General features: G+C 43.0%; 1 protein-coding gene across 3 annotated transcripts in view; it reads right to left on the reverse strand.

Moving 5' to 3' along the window:
* LOC135056445 (solute carrier family 22 member 15-like) overlaps positions 1-19,027 on the reverse strand; it is a 469,036-nt gene that overhangs the window by 307,772 nt on the left and 142,237 nt on the right. For all 3 annotated transcript variants that reach the window (XM_063961635.1, XM_063961634.1, XM_063961636.1), the window contains exon 4: positions 16,593-16,757. In XM_063961635.1, the coding sequence (XP_063817705.1) occupies positions 16,593-16,757 (165 nt within the window). The remainder of the gene's footprint in view (positions 1-16,592; positions 16,758-19,027) is intronic.

The raw sequence follows: 19,027 nt of genomic DNA on the forward strand, positions 1-19,027 counted from the left end.
ATTACAATCTTATTCAAATACATACACGGCCAGCAATACAATTACCATCTCCCTCAATGCTCACTACGCTCCCCCTCCATGCTCACAGCAGAGTATTGGCAGAAACCCATATCAATCAGCGTCTGGGACAAACAGGGCAGCCGGCTCTGTGTGTGTGATCAGCTATACACTGAGTCTGTTGGGGCATGCACAAATCTCTTGTTACTGGTCTAGGGGAGGGAACTTTCTCATTCATGATGAGTCATTGTTAAGTTCATATGCATGCAACGTTCAGCCTTGATGGTGTAATTACAGGAGATAGCCACTGGTACCAAGCTGCAAACATGCTGTTTTCCAGGAAGTTCATTGTTCTAATAAGAGTGACTTTAGCTTTCATACATTTAATCATATCTACTCATGGCAATGTGCTACAACCTAATCACAGGCATCAAATTAACACACACATTAATCTGGTTACTTTGACACCAAGCACGACATGTCCATCTTGCTCCGCTCCAATAATACACATACATGACGTTACTCCATTATATAATTTAAAACCTTGTGATGTCTGGTGCTTGATATGTTCAAATTATGTGCTGTATGAAATATGTGTTGAATATATCTTTGTGGCATGTCTGTGTAAATGCGTATGTTACCATATATTGCTGTGCATCTTCGCAAGCATAGCGACTCATAATGTGTGAAGTCTGTATGTTCTCTCTATGTAATATTTTTAGCTTCGACACTATAATGGATATTATCTCTGTCTCTGACAAGCTCTAGATTACATCTTTTTCATACTGGCTTCCCTCTTTATATTTTCTCCCAATGCTACCCTTTCTGCCCCTCTCTCCCTCCCACCACTTCTTTAGATTTTCTATATGGGCCTTCAACTACTGTATAGTTGCTTAGTTTCTCATACAGAGTTCGAGACTTATTGCTGTCAGTGGGTAATGTTTGTTTTCCCCTGTCAATGTCTGCCCCCCCATATGTCTCTTTGTTGTGTGCATGTTTTTCTTCTCTGATTCCCTTAGATGGTGATTCCACTACCTCCATGATCAGCATAAGACACCTCTTCCTCTACTCTCTCCAAGATGTCGGAAAATAGAGTGGGCTCCTTCAATGCAGGTGGTTTTCATTCTCCAGTCAAAAGACACAAGGTATTACTATATCTATACAAACAAAAATTAGATATTGTCTGTTTGCAGTAAACCCATCTGACAGCCCCAGATACTGCTAAACTTCAAATGTTCAAGTGGAGACTAATCGCGTCTGTTCCCTTTAACTCTAAATCTAGAGGAGTAGTTATCCTGACCTCTACAACACTTCCTGTGGAAATTCTTAATGTCATATCGGACCCATCTGAAAGATATGTTGCGGCTTCGGTTAATATTTAAAACACCCCATATGTACAGTAATTTGCTCAATATATGCCCCTAATATTTACTCTAGACCCTTTTTCAGACAATTAGTGAGCTCACTGACTCCCCACTCTTCCAACGCCTTAATTCTCTGAGGAGATTTCAATCTAATTTCTAGACAGATCACACTCACGCATATCCACTCTTACTCTTCCTAAATTCGGAGTCCCCTTTCTGCTCTCTTCATAACTAATTCGTAACTAATTGTTACGTGGCGAGTCACTCATCCCACCTTGACAGAATACACGTGTCAGTCAGCTGCCCACCACACCTTTTTACGCATAGACTACACTGCTATATCCTCTTCTCTTCTTCTTCATGTCAAAGACTCTACTATAGAACCTATTATTCTCTAAGATCACGCCTTGGTGGTGTTCTCCCTCAAAATTCAAAAAGAAAGGTCTCCGTTTAAAACTTGGAGATTTCCTGCTCACCTCTCCCAATACCCAAAATTCACATCTACATTAGATAAAGCTTGGGATGACTTCCATGAGATACACAGTGATCTCCTGCTCTCTATTAAATGACTGCTAAAGCGGTGCTCAGAGGGGTCATTCTCTCTTTTGAATCTAACTTACGTAATACCTCTTCACAAGACTATTTACTACGTCAACAGTACCTCACTGACTCCTATGTACTTTATAGCTCAGATCCCTCACATTTGAATAAGATCAAATATCAAACTACAAAAACACATTTTGATGGCCTACTGCAAGCCATGACTGATAAATATCAATTTATATCCAACTATAAATATCATAAGTTTGGTAACAAAACTAGCAAACTTCTCACCACAATATTAAACAGCACTAGATTATCTATAACTGTACAACCCCTGACACTCCCTGATGGTTCCCTTACCTCCTCGAATGCTGACATCACTGGATTAATTACAGACTTTTACATCAATCTCTACTCCTCCCCTTCCCAACCCCCCTCTCCAGTACCAAGTCACTTCTCCCACTCATTCCGCAGACCATTGGTCCTCTCTTCCCTCTCCTCAGCTAGCCTCCAGCCTAGCTTCTACATTCATTAATCATATCACTATAGAAGAGGTATCCAGGGCTATCAATGCTCTTAGGCCTGCTAAGGCCCCCGCCCTGATGGATTTAGTGGCAAAATTCTTTAGAATGTTTAAGGATAAAATCAGCTCTATTCTAGTGCCCGTATTCAATTATATCTTAGTTAACGAATCCATCACTCCTTACTTTAATTCAGAAATCATCAAGGTACTCCCGAAACCTGGAAGAGACCTATCCAAACCTGAATTTTATCGTCCTATATAATTACTTAAATGCGAATATAAATTTCTTACGAAAATTATTACAGATTGACTAAATCCAATTCTCCCTCATATTATCCATCAGGACCAGACAGGCTTTATTAAGGGAAGACATTCAGTCCTTAATGTTAGGAAGGTCCTCGCTCTACCCAAATCCCCTCCACACATACCACTTATATCTCTCCACTTTTTCTGCTGTTGGTTGACGCTGAGAAGGTTTTCAACCTAGTACACTGGCCACACTTGATGGCTACAATGGAAAGATTTGGCTTCCCACCTCTTTTTGTCTCCTTTATCCGCACTATATATTCCATATCTTCTTCCCAAATTTCCTGTAATGGCTTTCTCTCCTCCCAATTCCTATACTCAAGGGTACATGTCAGGGATGCCCTTTATCCCCTCTTGTTTGCCCTCGCGATTGAACCCCTCACGATTGCTCTTAGATCGGGCCCGAACTTTCATGGCATCAAGATTTCTGATATAAAACTAAAATTGGCTCTCTTCACGGATGACATGATTCTGTTTATATCCGACCCAGAGACGACCATTATAAACTATTAAGGACCTATCTCAGGGTATAAAATTAATATAAACAAATCCAAAATTCTGCCTATTACCCACATTCCCACCTCTATACTTGTTTCACTCCCTATACTATCACAATTTATTTTACAACCCTCTCATATTAAATACTTAGGTGTTAACATTACAAGCAACCCTGCTTCTCTGTATAAAACTAATTTCTCACCTCTTGTTTCTAAAATTAAACTTCAAATGGACAACTGGACCAAGTTGCCTTTATCACTTTTAGGGAGGGCGGCCGTGACAAAAAGTGTTTTTTCAGAATATTTACTACTTTCTCCAAATGCTTCCTTGTTCCCTCCTTAAATCAGATGTGCTAGATCTTAATAAGTGCATGACTTCTTTCCTTTGGGAGGGGGGTAAAAGGCCTAGGATGTCCCTGTCTAAATTGAGCAGATCTCGGCAGAAAGGAGGTCTAAATATACCTGACATATCCTTGTACTCGTTAACGGCTCACTTCATATATATTTTCAATTGGCTACAAGAAAAATCTATATACACTAACTTTGAGCTTGACAAAAGCACTTTTGCACCCTTCTCCCCGGCTGCCCTGCTTCACTCTCCTCGAGGTCTTATACCCCATCATATACAAAACCACATTCTCTTCAAAGACACCTACAAATGTTGGCTTCTTATAAACAAGTAATAAAGGAGGCTTCACGGAGACACACCATTCATTCCTATGGGGGAAATCCCAACTTTCTCCCATCTCTTTATAACCCAATCTTCAAGTCATGGCATGCAAATGGGCTGACTTTATCTACAAAATATTTGACCTGGGAGGCAAAATCTTTACATACTCTGACCTCTGCGACAAATACAGCCTAATGGTCACTTTTACCTCTATGTACAACTTCGCCATTAAGTCAATTCACTTCCTTCTTCTTGTACCAACCCCTCCTGCACTGATCCTCTCGTATCCATTATTAACTCATTAAACATTTGCGCAATTAAATACAGAACCCTATACTCCCTTTACGTCTCCCTAAGATTCTCTTCCCCTTTCCGGCCTAGTTTCTTCCTGGCAAGCTGACATCCCTGATATCACTGATATGGGCTCTTTATTTCACCATTACGCATACACGATGACAATTCTTTAATCTTCTTACCTTCAAGAAGTTCACTTCAAAACGATGCATAGGTTATATATAGCGCCTGCACAGAGAAAACACTTTAATTTCACGGCGTTGGCAGTGTGTTCTAAATGGAACATGTGTAATGCTAAATTCTTTCATTGATTTTGGTCCTGTCACAAGACATTGAAATTTTGGCGTAAAGTTGTTTCGTTTCTCAACTTTACCTTTGGTCTCCACCTGAACATAGATCCCTTAGCTTGTCTCTGTATTAACTTTAAAAGCTGGGTGATACACCCTCAAAAGGCTACAATCGTTCCTTTCCTCACAATCTCCCTCACCTTGGCTAAAAAGCTTATTCTAACATATTGGATTAAGAAAGCTTCTCCCACTATACTTGAACGCAAGTCCAGACTTCTACAACTGATATACTTTGATAAACGCTCTCTCGCACACAGTCCACATAACCAGCTGAGCAAATGTATGCAAAAATGGAGCAACTACATATCTAACCTGGATGAGAATCTACAATCTGCTATTTCTTGTAATTTATTGTCTCAAATTCTACCCCGAATCTTCCTACAGAAGGCTGACCGATCACTTCTATATATGTGTGTGTGTGTGTGTGTGTGTGTGTGTGTGTGTGTGTGTGTGTGTGTGTGTGTGTGTGTAAGCAATTGTTTTTAGATTGGCACTTCCCACTATTCAATTGTTGATGTGATACTTATTCCTATATATATGTATGGTCCCACTCCAGATGTATATTATGATCAAAGACCGCCCAACTATGTCCCAACCCTTCACAGTGATACTTAAAAATGTTGGCTCCTTTGACCGGACTCTTAATAGTTTGATATATGACTACATTGGAGTATCTGGATTAACATCGATCCCTCATTTCATAGAAATATTATCTACAGTAAGGTCCAAAATCATGGCTGTAACTGGTAGAAACCCCACCCCCTTATTTTGTGTACTCCTTTTGTGTCCTGTCCTGTGTCTACCCCCATGCTAATTCGATGTTTATTTACTGTTACTTTGTGTGTTGTTGTTAATTATAATTGTGGATGCAATGTTAACTTGGATATGATTTACCTTCATATTCATATTGCATTACCTGTCCTAAATATGCTATTATACGTATGGACGACAGACTTGATGACTGCACTCTCATGATACCACTAATGTTGATTTACCATTTACAGTATGTATCTTGGATTTGACATGTTAAACGTACTATGTATCTTTTTACTCGTTGCATATTTTTCCCCTTTGTTATTGGAAAAACTTCAATAAAAATTTTACAGCAAAAAAAGAGATCCTGTCATTCTACATGAAAAAAATAAATATATTATTTAGACATTTGACTAGGCTTAAAAGTGTCATTTTTGGATTCACGTAAAAAGAAATCTTATTTTATTTAGTTATAACCCTCAAATTATAAAACAACAATACTAGTTCCTGGCACATGCCTGATGGAACATACAGCAGGAGATTACAACATAGAACACGTCAATCAGTAGTAGTATTACTTCAGCGTTGTGTTAACTTGTGCTCTGTATAAAAATGAAGGGGCTGTTTCAGTCACCTGATTCTGTATTGCAAGTACCAGGAATACTACAAGATATGCACAGATTGCCAGCAAAGCTCTGTTTGAAGTGTTATGGCAATCCACAGAGTATACAACAAGTATTATTATTATCTTTTATTTATAAGGCAAACAAAATGTATGCAGTACTATACATGCAAAACATTTCACATTAACAAAGCATGAGATCTTAATGACAAGACACAAAAGAATGCCATAGAACAGGGCGTTTAACAAAACGGAACTGAAACTTGTATGCAATCTTATGTATCTTATGTGTTACAGTAGACCGTGAGTGACAGCCGGTATGCATGGTGTGTGGAACATTATTTCCGAAGATATGGGAAAGGATGGAATGGCGGGCCTTCCCTGGCAACCGTAACTGGGTTCCATGACAATTTCCAGAGACCTGCACCACCAAACAAAACTATCCGGTCTTGGGTGGAAATGTTCTCACAAACAGGATCCGTGGCTAGTCCTAATAAAGGCTGACAGCATGGAGTATATAGGGAACAATGGTGGTCATTCCGAGTAAGCAGGGGGGAGGGGGGGGGTGGCTTGGGTGGGTAATTTACACCTTCCCAGTGGCTACTATTGTCTGCAGATGCTGGGTAGGAGATCCTGCCATGCTGACCGATCAGCAGTGATCGGCAGCACAGCAAACACTGGGGGAGGGTGCAGGGAGGCAGAGAGACCTTCTGGTCCCTCTGTGATCTGCAGCAGCAGGAAGTTTCTCTTCATACGCTGTCTGACTGGTCGCATCCTCTGCGACAAAGTCAGATAAAGCACTTGCTGGTGTGGTCGCATCTGATGCCAGGCAAGTGTTTAAAGAGACCAACACATTTATAAAAGGGGGTTGTCCATTCTCCATGTTCTGCTCTTACAATTAGATGGGGATCCATTCTTATACTTTGTCTAAGCTGCAATGACAGAATGAGGGAGTGAATGCGGCAATTTAGACAATGGCCCAGGGCCACTGTGCAATCTTCTGTTAAATTTATTTACACAGTCTGACCTGGCCAACTGAATCAGCATGGGGTTATAAATGGTGTGGTGCAGCTCCTAGCTTCTGATAATGGAGCTGTCTCAAGGGATGGACCCTCACTTATTTGCTATGTTAGGAAGCTATACATAAGGCAGAAAGTTGAAGAAATGAGGACATCTCTATTCATTTTCTTTTCCTTGGCTAAGTCTGCCTTTCAGGATATACCTCATACAATCTCATTATTTTATCTTTTAGAGGATGATGCGAAGTACAGATGTGTTCTCATACATCATTGCTGGAGTCACGCCAAATAGCCCCTCTCGGTGCTCCATGTCCAGTGAGACTGTTGCTAGCGTCAGGGAGAGCCACATCAGGGAAAAGTACTAAAATCCCAGAAGTAATTGCAATAATGAAAAGGGATGATGAGATATTGTGGCTATAACAGAGTCATTGTGCAATGAAAATCATGACTGGGACATAGCTATACCAGGATATACTTTATTTAGGAAGGACATAATGGAAAGAATTGGAGGAGGGGTAGCAATGTATGTAAAAAAAAAAAAAAGCATAAATACTGCCTTAATACAAAGTATTGCAGATAAAAACCTGAGTCCTTTGGGTGACCATAGAAACAGGGGAGAAGTCGAATCTTTTAGTGGGCTGATATACAGGCCACGGGTCAGGAAGAGGAACTAGACAAGAATCTATTGCACGACATCACTAAAATGGCATTAAAAGGATAGGTAATAATCATGGGAGACTTTAATCTTCCTAATGTAAACTGGGAGGTGTATGTTGCTAGTTCCACTAGAAGTAGAGACATAATGAATTCCTTGCAGGGAGCATGTTTCCAGCAATTGGTAAGGGAGCCCACTCAGAAAGATGCAATATTAGACTTAATACTTACAAAAGGGACACAGAATATCTGACGTAAAAGTGGGTATAAAACATGGAATACAGAGATCAAGCAGTATGGTAAAGACAGAGACTGACTCATACCATACAAAAACAAAGGTGTTAGATTTTAGGAAGGCTGATTTTGTGGGGATGAGAAAATGTGTAAGTGATTCTTTGGCAGAGTGGAGGAACTTGGAAAGAGTGCAGGAAAGGTGGAAAAAAATTAAAAAGTGCAATACTTAAGGCAACAGACCTTTGTATCAAAAGGCTTAGGAAAAGGAAGCCAGTGTGGTATGTGAAAGAAGTAGCAAGTATTGCAAAAGCAAAAAAGATGGCTTTTAGGAAATACAGTATAAGCAGACACAAAATAATGAAGGCAAAGTGATATATCATGTTAGACAGGAGACAAAGAAGGTAATCAGATGTGCATAGGCACAAGCTCAGGAGAAAATGGCCCAGTCAGTGGGTAAAGTAGGCAATACTTTTTTTTTAGGTATATAAGCGAAAGGAGAAAAACAAAAAGGCGGAATAATAGGACTAATGACAGAGACTGGGAGTCTTGTTGAGGGAGTCATTGTAATGGTGGATCATCTTAATTATTATTTCTGCTCAGTATTTACTACTGAAAGAGAGGAGAAGGGGCCACAGTTAAGTTGCAGGAATATTCAGAAAAATTTAAAAAGTATATTTACAGAGAAGAAGGTTCTAACAGAACTCTCAAAGCTGAAAGTGGATCAATGGGACCAGATGGGATACATCCAAGGATACTAAAAGAGCTTAAAGGGGTGCTGAGCACCGTTATCAGAATTACTCAACCAGTCACTAGCTACAGGAGTTATTCCAGAGGACTGGTGACCAGTGAGTCTTACATCAGTAGTAGGGAAATTGATGGAAACACTCTTAAAAGAAAGAGTTGTAGATTATCTTAAATACAGCAATTTACAGGATCCAAAACAGCATGGATTCACTTGGTGGGGATCATGTCAAAAAAACCTTAATGACTTTTTTGACTGTGTGACTAAAGTAATAGATAAAGGTTGAGCTGTAGATATAGCTTATCTAGGACTTTAGTATGGCTTTTGACACTGTCCCACATCGCAGACTGCTAAATAAACTTGAAAGCATAGGATTGGAAACAAAGATGATTGAATGGATAAGATCTTGGTTGCAGAATGGAGTGCATTCACAGGAAGGAAATGTTACCAGTGGAATACCCAAGAAATCTGTAATTGGACCAGTGCTTTTTAGTATCTTTATTGGTGATATTGCAAATGGCATTAAAGAGAATTAAACATTTTTGCAGATGACACAAAGGTATGCAACAGGGTACACACACCAGGAGGGATAAAACAAATGATTGAGGATCTAGGTAGACTAGAGAAATGGTCAATATCGTGGCAATTACAGTTTAATGCCAAAAAATGCTAAATCGTGCACTTGGGTCTCAAAAATCCAAAGGCTTAATATAGTATTAATGGCACTATACTGGAAACTACTGAGGAGTCACTATTTTAGGTGACTTAAAGGCAGGTAAGCAATGTAACAAAGGAATGAGGAAGGCTAGTCAGATGCTTGTTTGCATAGGAAGCAGCAGAAATAAAATAAGAATTTACTTACCGATAATTCTATTTCTCGGAGTCCGTAGTGGATGCTGGGGTTCCTGAAAGGACCATGGGGATAGCGGCTCCGCAGGAGACAGGGCACAAAAAGTAAAGCTTTAGGATCAGGTGGTGTGCACTGGCTCCTCCCCCTATGACCCTCCTCCAAGCCTCAGTTAGGTACTGTGCCCGGACGAGCGTACACAATAAGGAAGGATTTATGAATCCCGGGTAAGACTCATACCAGCCACACCAATCACACTGTACAACCTGTGATCTGAACCCAGTTAACAGTATGATAACAGCGGAGCCTCTGAAAAGATGGCTCACAACAATAATAACCCGATTTTTGTAACTATGTACAAGTAATGCAGATAATCCGCACTTGGGATGGGCGCCCAGCATCCACTACGGACTCCGAGAAATAGAATTATCGGTAAGTAAATTCTTATTTTCTCTATCGTCCTAGTGGATGCTGGGGTTCCTGAAAGGACCATGGGGATTATACCAAAGCTCCCAAACGGGCGGGAGAGTGCGGATGACTCTGCAGCACCGAATGAGAGAACTCCAGGTCCTCCTTAGCCAGGGTATCAAATTTGTAGGATTTTACAAACGTGTTTGCCCCTGACTAAATAGCCGCTCGGCAAGTTGTAAAGCCGAGACCCCTCGGGCAGCCGCCCAAGATGAGCCCACCTTCCTTGTGGAATGGGCATTTACATATTTTGGCTGTGGCAGGCCTGCCACAGAATGTGCAAGCTGAATTGTATTACACATCCAACTAGCAAAAGTCTGCTTAAAAGCAAGAGCACCCGGTTTGTTGGGTGCATACAGGATAACAGCAAGTCAGTTTTCCTGACTCCAGCCGTCCTGGAACCTATATTTTCAGGGCCCTGACCACATCTAGCAACTTGGAGTCCTCCAAGTCCCTAGTAGGCGCAAGACACCACAATAAGCTGGTTCAGGTGAAACACTGACACCACCTTAGGGAGAGAACTGGGGACGAGTCCGCAGCTCTGCCCTGTCCGAATGGACAAACAGATATGGGCTTTTTTGAGAAAAAAACCACCAATTTGACACTCGCCTGGTCCAGGCCAGGTCCAAGAGCATGTTCACTTTTCATGTGAGATGCTTCAAATCCACAGATTTGACTGGTTTTAAACCAATGTGTTTTGAGGAATCCCAGAACTACGTTGAGATCCCACAGTGCCACTGGAGGCACAAAAGGGGGTTGTATATGCAATACTCCCTTGACAAACTTCTGGACTTCAGGAACTGAAGCCAATTTTTTCTGGAAGAAAAATCGACAGGGCCGAAATTTGAACCTTAATGGACCCCAATTTGAGGCCCATAGACACTCCTGTTTGCAAGAAATGCAGGAATCGACCGAGTTGAAATTTCTTCGTGGGGCCTTCCTGGCCTCACACCACGCAACATATTTTCGCCACATGTGGTGATAATGTTGTGCGGTCACCTCCTTTCTGGCTTTGACCAGGGTAGGAATGACCTCTTCCTGAATGCCTTTTCCCTTAGGATCCGGCGTTCCACCGCCATGCCGTCAAACGCAGCTGCGGTAAGTCTTGGAACAGACATGGTACTTGCTGAAACAAGTCCCTTCTTAGCGGCAGAGGCCATAAGTCCTCTGTGAGCATCTCTTGAAGTTCCGGGTACCAAGTCCTTCTTGGCCAATCCGGAGCCATGAGTATAGTTCTTACTCCTCTACGTCTTATAATTCTCAGTACCTTAGGTATGAAAAGCAGAGGATGGAACACATACACCGACTGGTACACCCACGGTGTTACCAGAACGTCCACAGCTATTGCCTGAGGGTCTCTTAACCTGGCGCAATACCTGTCCCGTTTTTTGTTCAGACGGGACGCCATCATGTCCACCTTTGGTAATTCCCAACGGTTTACAATTATGTGGAAAACTTCCCCATGAAGTTCCCACTCTGCCGGGTGGAGGTCGTGCCTACTGAGGAAGTCTGCTTCCCAGTTTCCATTCCCGGAATGAAACACTGCCGACAGTGCTATCACATGATTTTCCGCCCAGCGAAAAGTCCTTGCAGTTTTTGCCACTGCCCTCCTGCTTCTTGTGCCGCCCTGTCTATTTACGTGGGCGACTGCCGTGATGTTTTATCCCACTGGATCAATACCGGCTGACCTTGAAGCAGAGGTCTTGCTAAGCTTAGAGCATTATAAATTTACCCTTAGCTATATTTATGTGGAGAAAAATCTCCAGACTTGATCACACTCCCTGGAAATTTTTTCCTTGTGTGACTGCTCCCCAGCCTCTCGGGCTGGCCTCCGTGGTCACCAACATCCAAAACTGAATGCCGAATCTGCGGCCCTCTAGAAGATGAGCACTCTGTAACCACCACAGGAGAGACACCCTTGTCCTTGGATATAGGGTTATCCGCTGATGCATCTGAAGATGCGATCCGGACCATTTGTCCAGCAGATCCCACTGAAAAGTTCTTGCATGAAATCTGCCGACTGGAATTGCTTCGAAGGAAGTCACCATTTTTTTACCATGGCCCTTGTGCAATGATGCACTGATTTTAGGAGGTTCCTGACTAGCTCGGATAACTCCCTGGCTTTCTCTTCCGGGAGAAACACCTTTTTCTGGACTGTGTCCAGAATCATCCCTAAGCACAGGAGACTTGTTGTCGGGATCAGCTGCGATTTTGGAATATTTAGAATCCACCCCTGCTGTTGTAACAGTATCCGAGATAGTGCTACTCCGACCTCCAACTGTTTCCTGGACTTTGCCCTTATCAGGAGATCGTCCAAGTAAGGGATAATTAAGACGCCTTTTCTTCGACGAAGAACCCTCATTTCGGCCATTACCTTGGTAAAGACCCGGGGTGCCGTAGACAATCCAAACGGCAGCGTCAGAAACTGATAGTGACAGTTCTGTACCACGAACCTGAGGTAACCTTATGATAAGGGCAAATTTGGGACATGGAGGTAAGCATCCCTGATGTCTCGGGACACCAGATAGTCCCCTTCTTCCCGGTTCGTTATCACTGCTCTGAGTGACTCCATCTTGATTTGAACCTTTGTAAGTGTTCAAATTTTTTTAGATTTAGAATAGGTCTCACCTAGCCTTCTGGCTTCAGTACCACAATATAGTGTGGAATAATACCCCTTTTCTTGTTGTAGGAGGGGTAATTTAATTATCACCTGCTGGGAATACAGCTCGTGAATTTTTTCCCATACTGCCTCCTTGTCGGAGGGAGACCTTGGTAAAGCAGACTTCAGGAGCCTGCGCAGGGGAAACGTCTCGACATTCCAAACTGTACCCCTGGGATACTACTTGTAGGATCCAGGGGTCCTGTACGGTCTCAGCGTCATGCTGAGAGCTTGTCAGAAGCGGTGGAACGCTTCTGTTCCTGGGAATGGGCTGCCTGCTGCAGTCTTCTTCCCTTTCCTCTATCCCTGGGCAGATATGACTCTTATAGGGACGAAAGGACTGAAGCTGAAAAGACGGTGTCTTTTTCTGCAGAGATGTGACTTAGGGTAAAAACGGTGGATTTTCCAGCAGTTGCCCTGGCCACCAGGTCCGATGGACCGACCCCAAATAATCCTCTTCCTTTATACGGCAATACACCTTTGTGCCGTTTGGAATCTGCATCACCTGACCACTGTCGTGTCCATAAACATCTTCTGGCAGATATGGACATCGCACTTACTCTTGATGCCAGAGTGCAAATATCCCTCTGTGCATCTCGCATATATAGAAATACATCCTTTAAATGCTCTATAGTCAATAAAATACTGTCCCTGTCAAGGGTATCAATATTTTTAGTCAGGGAATCCGACCAAGCCACCCCAGCTCTGCCCATCCAGGCTGAGGCGATCGCTGGTCGCAGTATAACACCAGTATGTGTGTATATACTTTTTATGATATTTTTCCAGCCTCCTGTCAGCTGGCTCCTTGAGGACGGCCCTATCTATAAACGGTACCGCCACTTGTTCTGATAAGCGTGTGAGCGCCTTATCCACCCTAAGGGGTGTTTCCCAACGCGCCCTAACTTCTGGCGGGAAAGGGTATACCGCCCATATTTTCTATCGGGGGGAACCCACGCATCATCACACACTTCATTTAATTTATCTGATTCAGGAAAAACTACGGTAGTTTTTTCACATCCCACATAATACCCTCTTTTGTGGTACTTGTAGTATCAGAAATATGTAACACCTCCTTCATTGCCCTTAACGTGTGGCCCTAATAAGGAATATGTTTGTTTATTCACCGTCGACACTGGATTCAGTGTCCCTGTCTGTGTCTGTGTCGACCGACTAAAGTAAACGGGCGTTTTAAAACCCCTGACGGTGTTTTTGAGACGTCTGGACCGGTACTAATTGTTTGTCGGCCGTCTCATGTCGTCAACCGACCTTGGCGCGTGTTGACATTATCACGTAATTCCCTAAATAAGCCATCCATTCCGGTGTCGACTCCCTAGAGAGTGACATCACCATTACAGGCAATTGCTCCGCCTCCTCACCAACATCGTCCTCATACATGTCGACATACACGTACCGACACACAGCACACACACAGGGAATGCTCTGATAGAGGACAGGACCTACTAGCCCTTTGGAGAGACAGAGGGAGAGTTTGCCAGCACACACCAAAAACGCTATAATTATATAGGGACAACCTTATATAAGTGTTTTCCCTTATAGCATCTTTTTTATATATTTTTAACGCCAAATTAGTGCCCCCCCTCTCTGTTTTAACCCTGTTTCTGTAGTGCAGTGCAGGGGAGAGCCTGGGAGCCTTCCCTCCAGCCTTTCTGTGAGGGAAAATGGCGCTGTGTGCTGAGGAGATAGGCCCCGCCCCTTTTTCGGCGGCCTCGTCTCCCGCTCTTAACGGATTCTGGCAGGGGTTAAATATCTCCATATAGCCCCCGGAGGCTATATGTGAGGTATTTTTAGCCAAAAAAGGTTTTCATTTGCCTCCCAGGGCGCCCCCCTCCCAGCGCCCTGCACCCTCAGTGACTGCCGTGTGAAGTGTGCTGAGAGGAAAATGGCGCACAGCTGCAGTGCTGTGCGCTACCTTAAGAAGACTGAGGAGTCTTCTGCCGCCGATTCTGGACCTCTTCTCGTTTCAGCATCTGCAAGGGGGCCGGCGGCGAGGCTCCGGTGACCATCCAGGCTGTACCTGTGATCGTCCCTCTGGAGCTAATGTCCAGTAGCCAAGAAGCCAATCCATCCTGCACGCAGGTGAGTTCACTTCTTCTCCCCTAAGTCCCTCGTTGCAGTGATCCTGTTGCCAGCAGGACTCACTGTAAAATAAAAAACCTAAGCTAAACTTTTCTAAGCAGCTCTTTAGGAGAGCCACCTAGATTGCACCCTTCTCGGCCGGGCACAAAAATCTAACTGGGGCTTGGAGGAGGGTCATAGGGGGAGGAGCCAGTGCACACCACCTGATCCTAAAGCTTTACTTTTTGTGCCCTGTCTCCTGCGGAGCCGCTATCCCCATGGTCCTTTCAGGAACCCCAGCATCCACTAGGACGATAGAGAAATAATAATGTCACTGTATAGGTCATTGGTACGGCCTCATCTAGAATCCGATGTTCAATTCTGGAGGCCACAGCTTCAGAAGGATATTAATACATTAGAGACTGTACAAAGAAGGGTAACTAAAATGGTGCATGGTCTACATCCAAATACGTACCTGGAAAGACTAAAAAAAATTACAGAAACTTTCAAAAATACCAAGGGTTTTTACAAAGTCCAGGAGGGAAACATTCTTCAAATGAAGAGAAGTATTATAACACAAGGACATGCACTGAAACTGGAGGGAGGTAGGTCCAGGGGAAATTTGAGGAAACATTACTTCACAGAAAAGGTAGTGGACAGGTGGAATAGCCTCCCATCAGAGGTGGTAGAGGCTAAGACAGTAGAGCATGGCATGGGTCATCAGGTCGACCACTATTGCTCGACATGCAGTAGGTCGACATGTACTAGGTCAACATGTTTTTTTTTTTACTGTTTTTGGTGTCATTTTCTTCACAAAGTGATGGGGAACCCCAATTAGTGCACCGTGTCCCCTCGCATGGCGAGCGAACGGGCAAGGTTACCGTTCCCAATTGCAGTCCACGTGGATCGTAAAGTATGAAAAAGTTAAAAAAATGAAAAACAATGTGAAAAACTCACGGCGACCTTTTTCCACGTCGACCTACTGACCATGTCGACCAATACTGGTTGACCTAATGACTGTCGACCTAAATGCTATCGACCTAATGACCGTATCCCTTCCTGCCTTGCTTGCTCCGGGAAGTAGGTCCCCCATTTCGGCCGGCACCATCTTACCAGTGATATTTGGGAAGATGACGCATGTGCACTAAAAAACAAAGACTCTTCAGAGTCTTTGCTCTCAATGTGCGCTGTGCCATCTTCCCGAAACTGTACCTGGGAAGATGGCTTCAGCCGTGGTGGAGGGACACCTGCTTCCCGGACAAAGGTTAGTATACTCTGGGGAATGGGGGGAGGGGGGAGCAGTCCCAGCCCTAGCAAGCCCTGGCCCAGATAATTACTTCCACCCCTTTTTCAACGTCACTGGTGTCAGGAATCTCTTTTTACAAAAGTGCGTCTTAGTTGCAACATGATGCAGCTAGGACGCACCAGAAGACTGTGCTGATTAATTTGAAATACAGTATGGCACTTGCATATTTGTGTGCAACTTAGTCTCTGAATCTGTTTACGAAGTGCTACAAAGTAGCAGCCACAGCTTTTTTCCAATACAAGTTCAGTTGTGGTCTGTATACAGACTCAGTCACACACAATATTCAAGTGTCTCATATCAAATAAACCAGCACAGTCTCCCAGGGCGTCCTAGTCACATTGTGTTGTGACTAAGATGCATTTATGGCAAAATAAGACACCAAACGTTAGCAGAGTTGCACAGGGCCTAGCAGCTCACTTGTGCCAGGTATCTTAAGCTGCATGGCATACTAAGGCTAGATGTGGGAGGACACATCTGTATAGCTATTATTTTCTCTCCAGTCTAAAAAAGTAATGGTTTCATTTACAAGCAGAGACAAAGGTACTATGAAATCTAACATTTTGTTACAAAGTATTAATAAAATTAGTTCCTTACAAATAATGAGTAACATGCTGACTGATTAATTAACAAAGTCATTATATAATACCATATATTATTATGATCAAGCCTACCTGTCAATGCCCAGTATGATTTTCCAACATATTCTTGTGTTAATACGAAAGACACAAGCGCCATACCGCCATTCATTATACCAACAAATAGGCGTGAAAGAGCAAAAACTTCATAGCTTGGAGCCAAAGCTGTTAGGTAACCGAAAATGACATCAAATAATAGACCTGGGAAAGGAACATTTGATCCTTGTTAAGGCATTTAATAATAAAAAAGGTTAACACTAAGTACAAAGGCAAATTACATGATCCCTATAAATAGTTGATATATGTATTAATAACTAAGTAACTACACTCCATGTACCAGTTACGTGCTGCTTTAATCATATGTACTTTGATATTTTTACAAGGATAGACCAAAACCTTCTGAATAATTATAATCCTCTCCCAGTCTCGTGTATGTCACTTGGTACCTCTTCTTTAACTGCCCTAAAGTCCCTACAAAACCGCTTACAATATGTAGTGGACTATTAAACAGTAAATTAACAGTTTGGCAGGGACACATTTGTACAACCAGTCTGGTGGAAAATCAGTGAAAAAAATAAGCACTCCCGGGCTGTGCTGTAGCAATGTCTAATGCAGGGACGTGCAATGAGGTAAATGTCTCAGGAGGCACTGGCTAGAACCAGAGCCAGATTTACACACAATATCTGAGCCAAAGGACTCCTGTGGGCATTATACACAGGTGCAGCAGTATAAACATGTGGGCATTATACACAGGTGCAGCAGTATATACATGTGGGCATTATACACAGGTGCAGCTGTGTATACTGCTGGAAATTTAGTGAGTTTTGATCAGAGATGTGCGGAGAAGATAGGTAGGTGAGGCAGTGCCTCACCTATCATAGACTTTACTACAGAGTTTTGACTATAAAAATAATTAGAATAATGCACAGGAGATATTTTGAATATATACTTTGTATTTTTCATATACTTTATATAGTCAAAACTCTGGCTTATACGTTAGAAAGACAGTAAAGGCTCTGCCTCACCTCACCACACGTCACTAGTCTAAGGACATGCCCTATCTATGTAGCAAGGTGCTTCTCCAGGCACCCCACACGGCAGAAAAAGGTATCATCAGGGTACAGTTTGTTTGCCCGCCTCAGCCTTGCTCCCGGGGAGGTTGCACCACTCACACAAACCCTGGTTACAGTCCTATTTCTGACCCACTAACATAAACGAAAGCTCAGCATTACTAAGATAATACACATGATTGGACATTGATAGCTGGCAGTACTCGGCTTTCTTCATTAATACATGTTTCTGTACTGCACACAAAAAACAATACATGCACATTTCCATATCGAGATTTTTGTGTATCTACATCTTACAACTCCTTACACCTGTGCAGTGGAGGATGGGACAGCCAAGCATAGGACAGGAGCAGTAAGGGTGATGCGGATATGCCAATCAGGAGGCGCAACTTCTGTGGGTGCTAAAGGGCAGGTACATGGTGATGATAATGGGGACTATCAGCAGGACCATCTAGACGCCTCGGACTGACTGCTTGTAGATGGACCTCCAGGTGACAGAACATGATAGTTAACATTAAATCAATTATTTAAATAAATAAATGTATTAATTTAAATAAATAGACGTCTATTTACATTACTTGTCATTTACATATGGACTGCTGCTGTAAAGACAAATCCCACATAATTTCTAAAGGGATAAACAACAGATGCTGTACTTCTGTGGATTGTTGTTTTCAATGGGTGGTATTCATGTGACCGGCGGTCTGCTGACCGACAGTCACATGACCTCCTCCACCATCCCGCCGGCTCAGTATCCCGATGGTCGGCATGCCGACCAACAGGGACTATTTCCACTCGTGGGTGTCCACGACACCCATAGAGTGGGAATAGAACCCGTGGCGACCGTAGGTCGCCACCGAGCCCGCAGCGTGGCGAGCCCGCAAGGGGCTTGCTGTACTAGCCCCTCCCCGCCGGGATCCCGGCGTCGGTATGCTGCCGGGATCCCGGCGTCGGTAAGCTGACCGGCGGTCAGGAGACCGCCAGTCAGCCATACTACACCCTTTTCAATCACATCCACCTGTGCGGCATTGTAGAACACTTGTAGCACCTTATATATAAAAGATAATAATAAATGATGTGAAGGTGTTGTATATACATACAATGCATTAACAGGAAAATATTCAGATAAGGAAAATGTGTGTGTGTGTGTGTGTGTGTGTGTGTGTGTGTGTGTGTGTGTGTGTGTGTGTGTGTGTTTTGCATTTATTTGATGCCTTTTGGAGTGCTTTAATTTTCTTATGCTGATATTTTATATATATATATATATATATATATATAGAGAGAGAGAGAGAGAGAGAGAGAGAGAGAGAGAGAGAGAGAGAGAGAGAGGACTAAAATCGGCATAAGAAACAGAAAGCACGCCAAAAGGCATCAAGCAACTACAGTAATGGAAAAACACAG

This window comes from Pseudophryne corroboree, chromosome 3 (assembly GCF_028390025.1).
Source record: "Pseudophryne corroboree isolate aPseCor3 chromosome 3, aPseCor3.hap2, whole genome shotgun sequence".
Lineage (NCBI taxonomy): Eukaryota > Metazoa > Chordata > Amphibia > Anura > Myobatrachidae > Pseudophryne > Pseudophryne corroboree.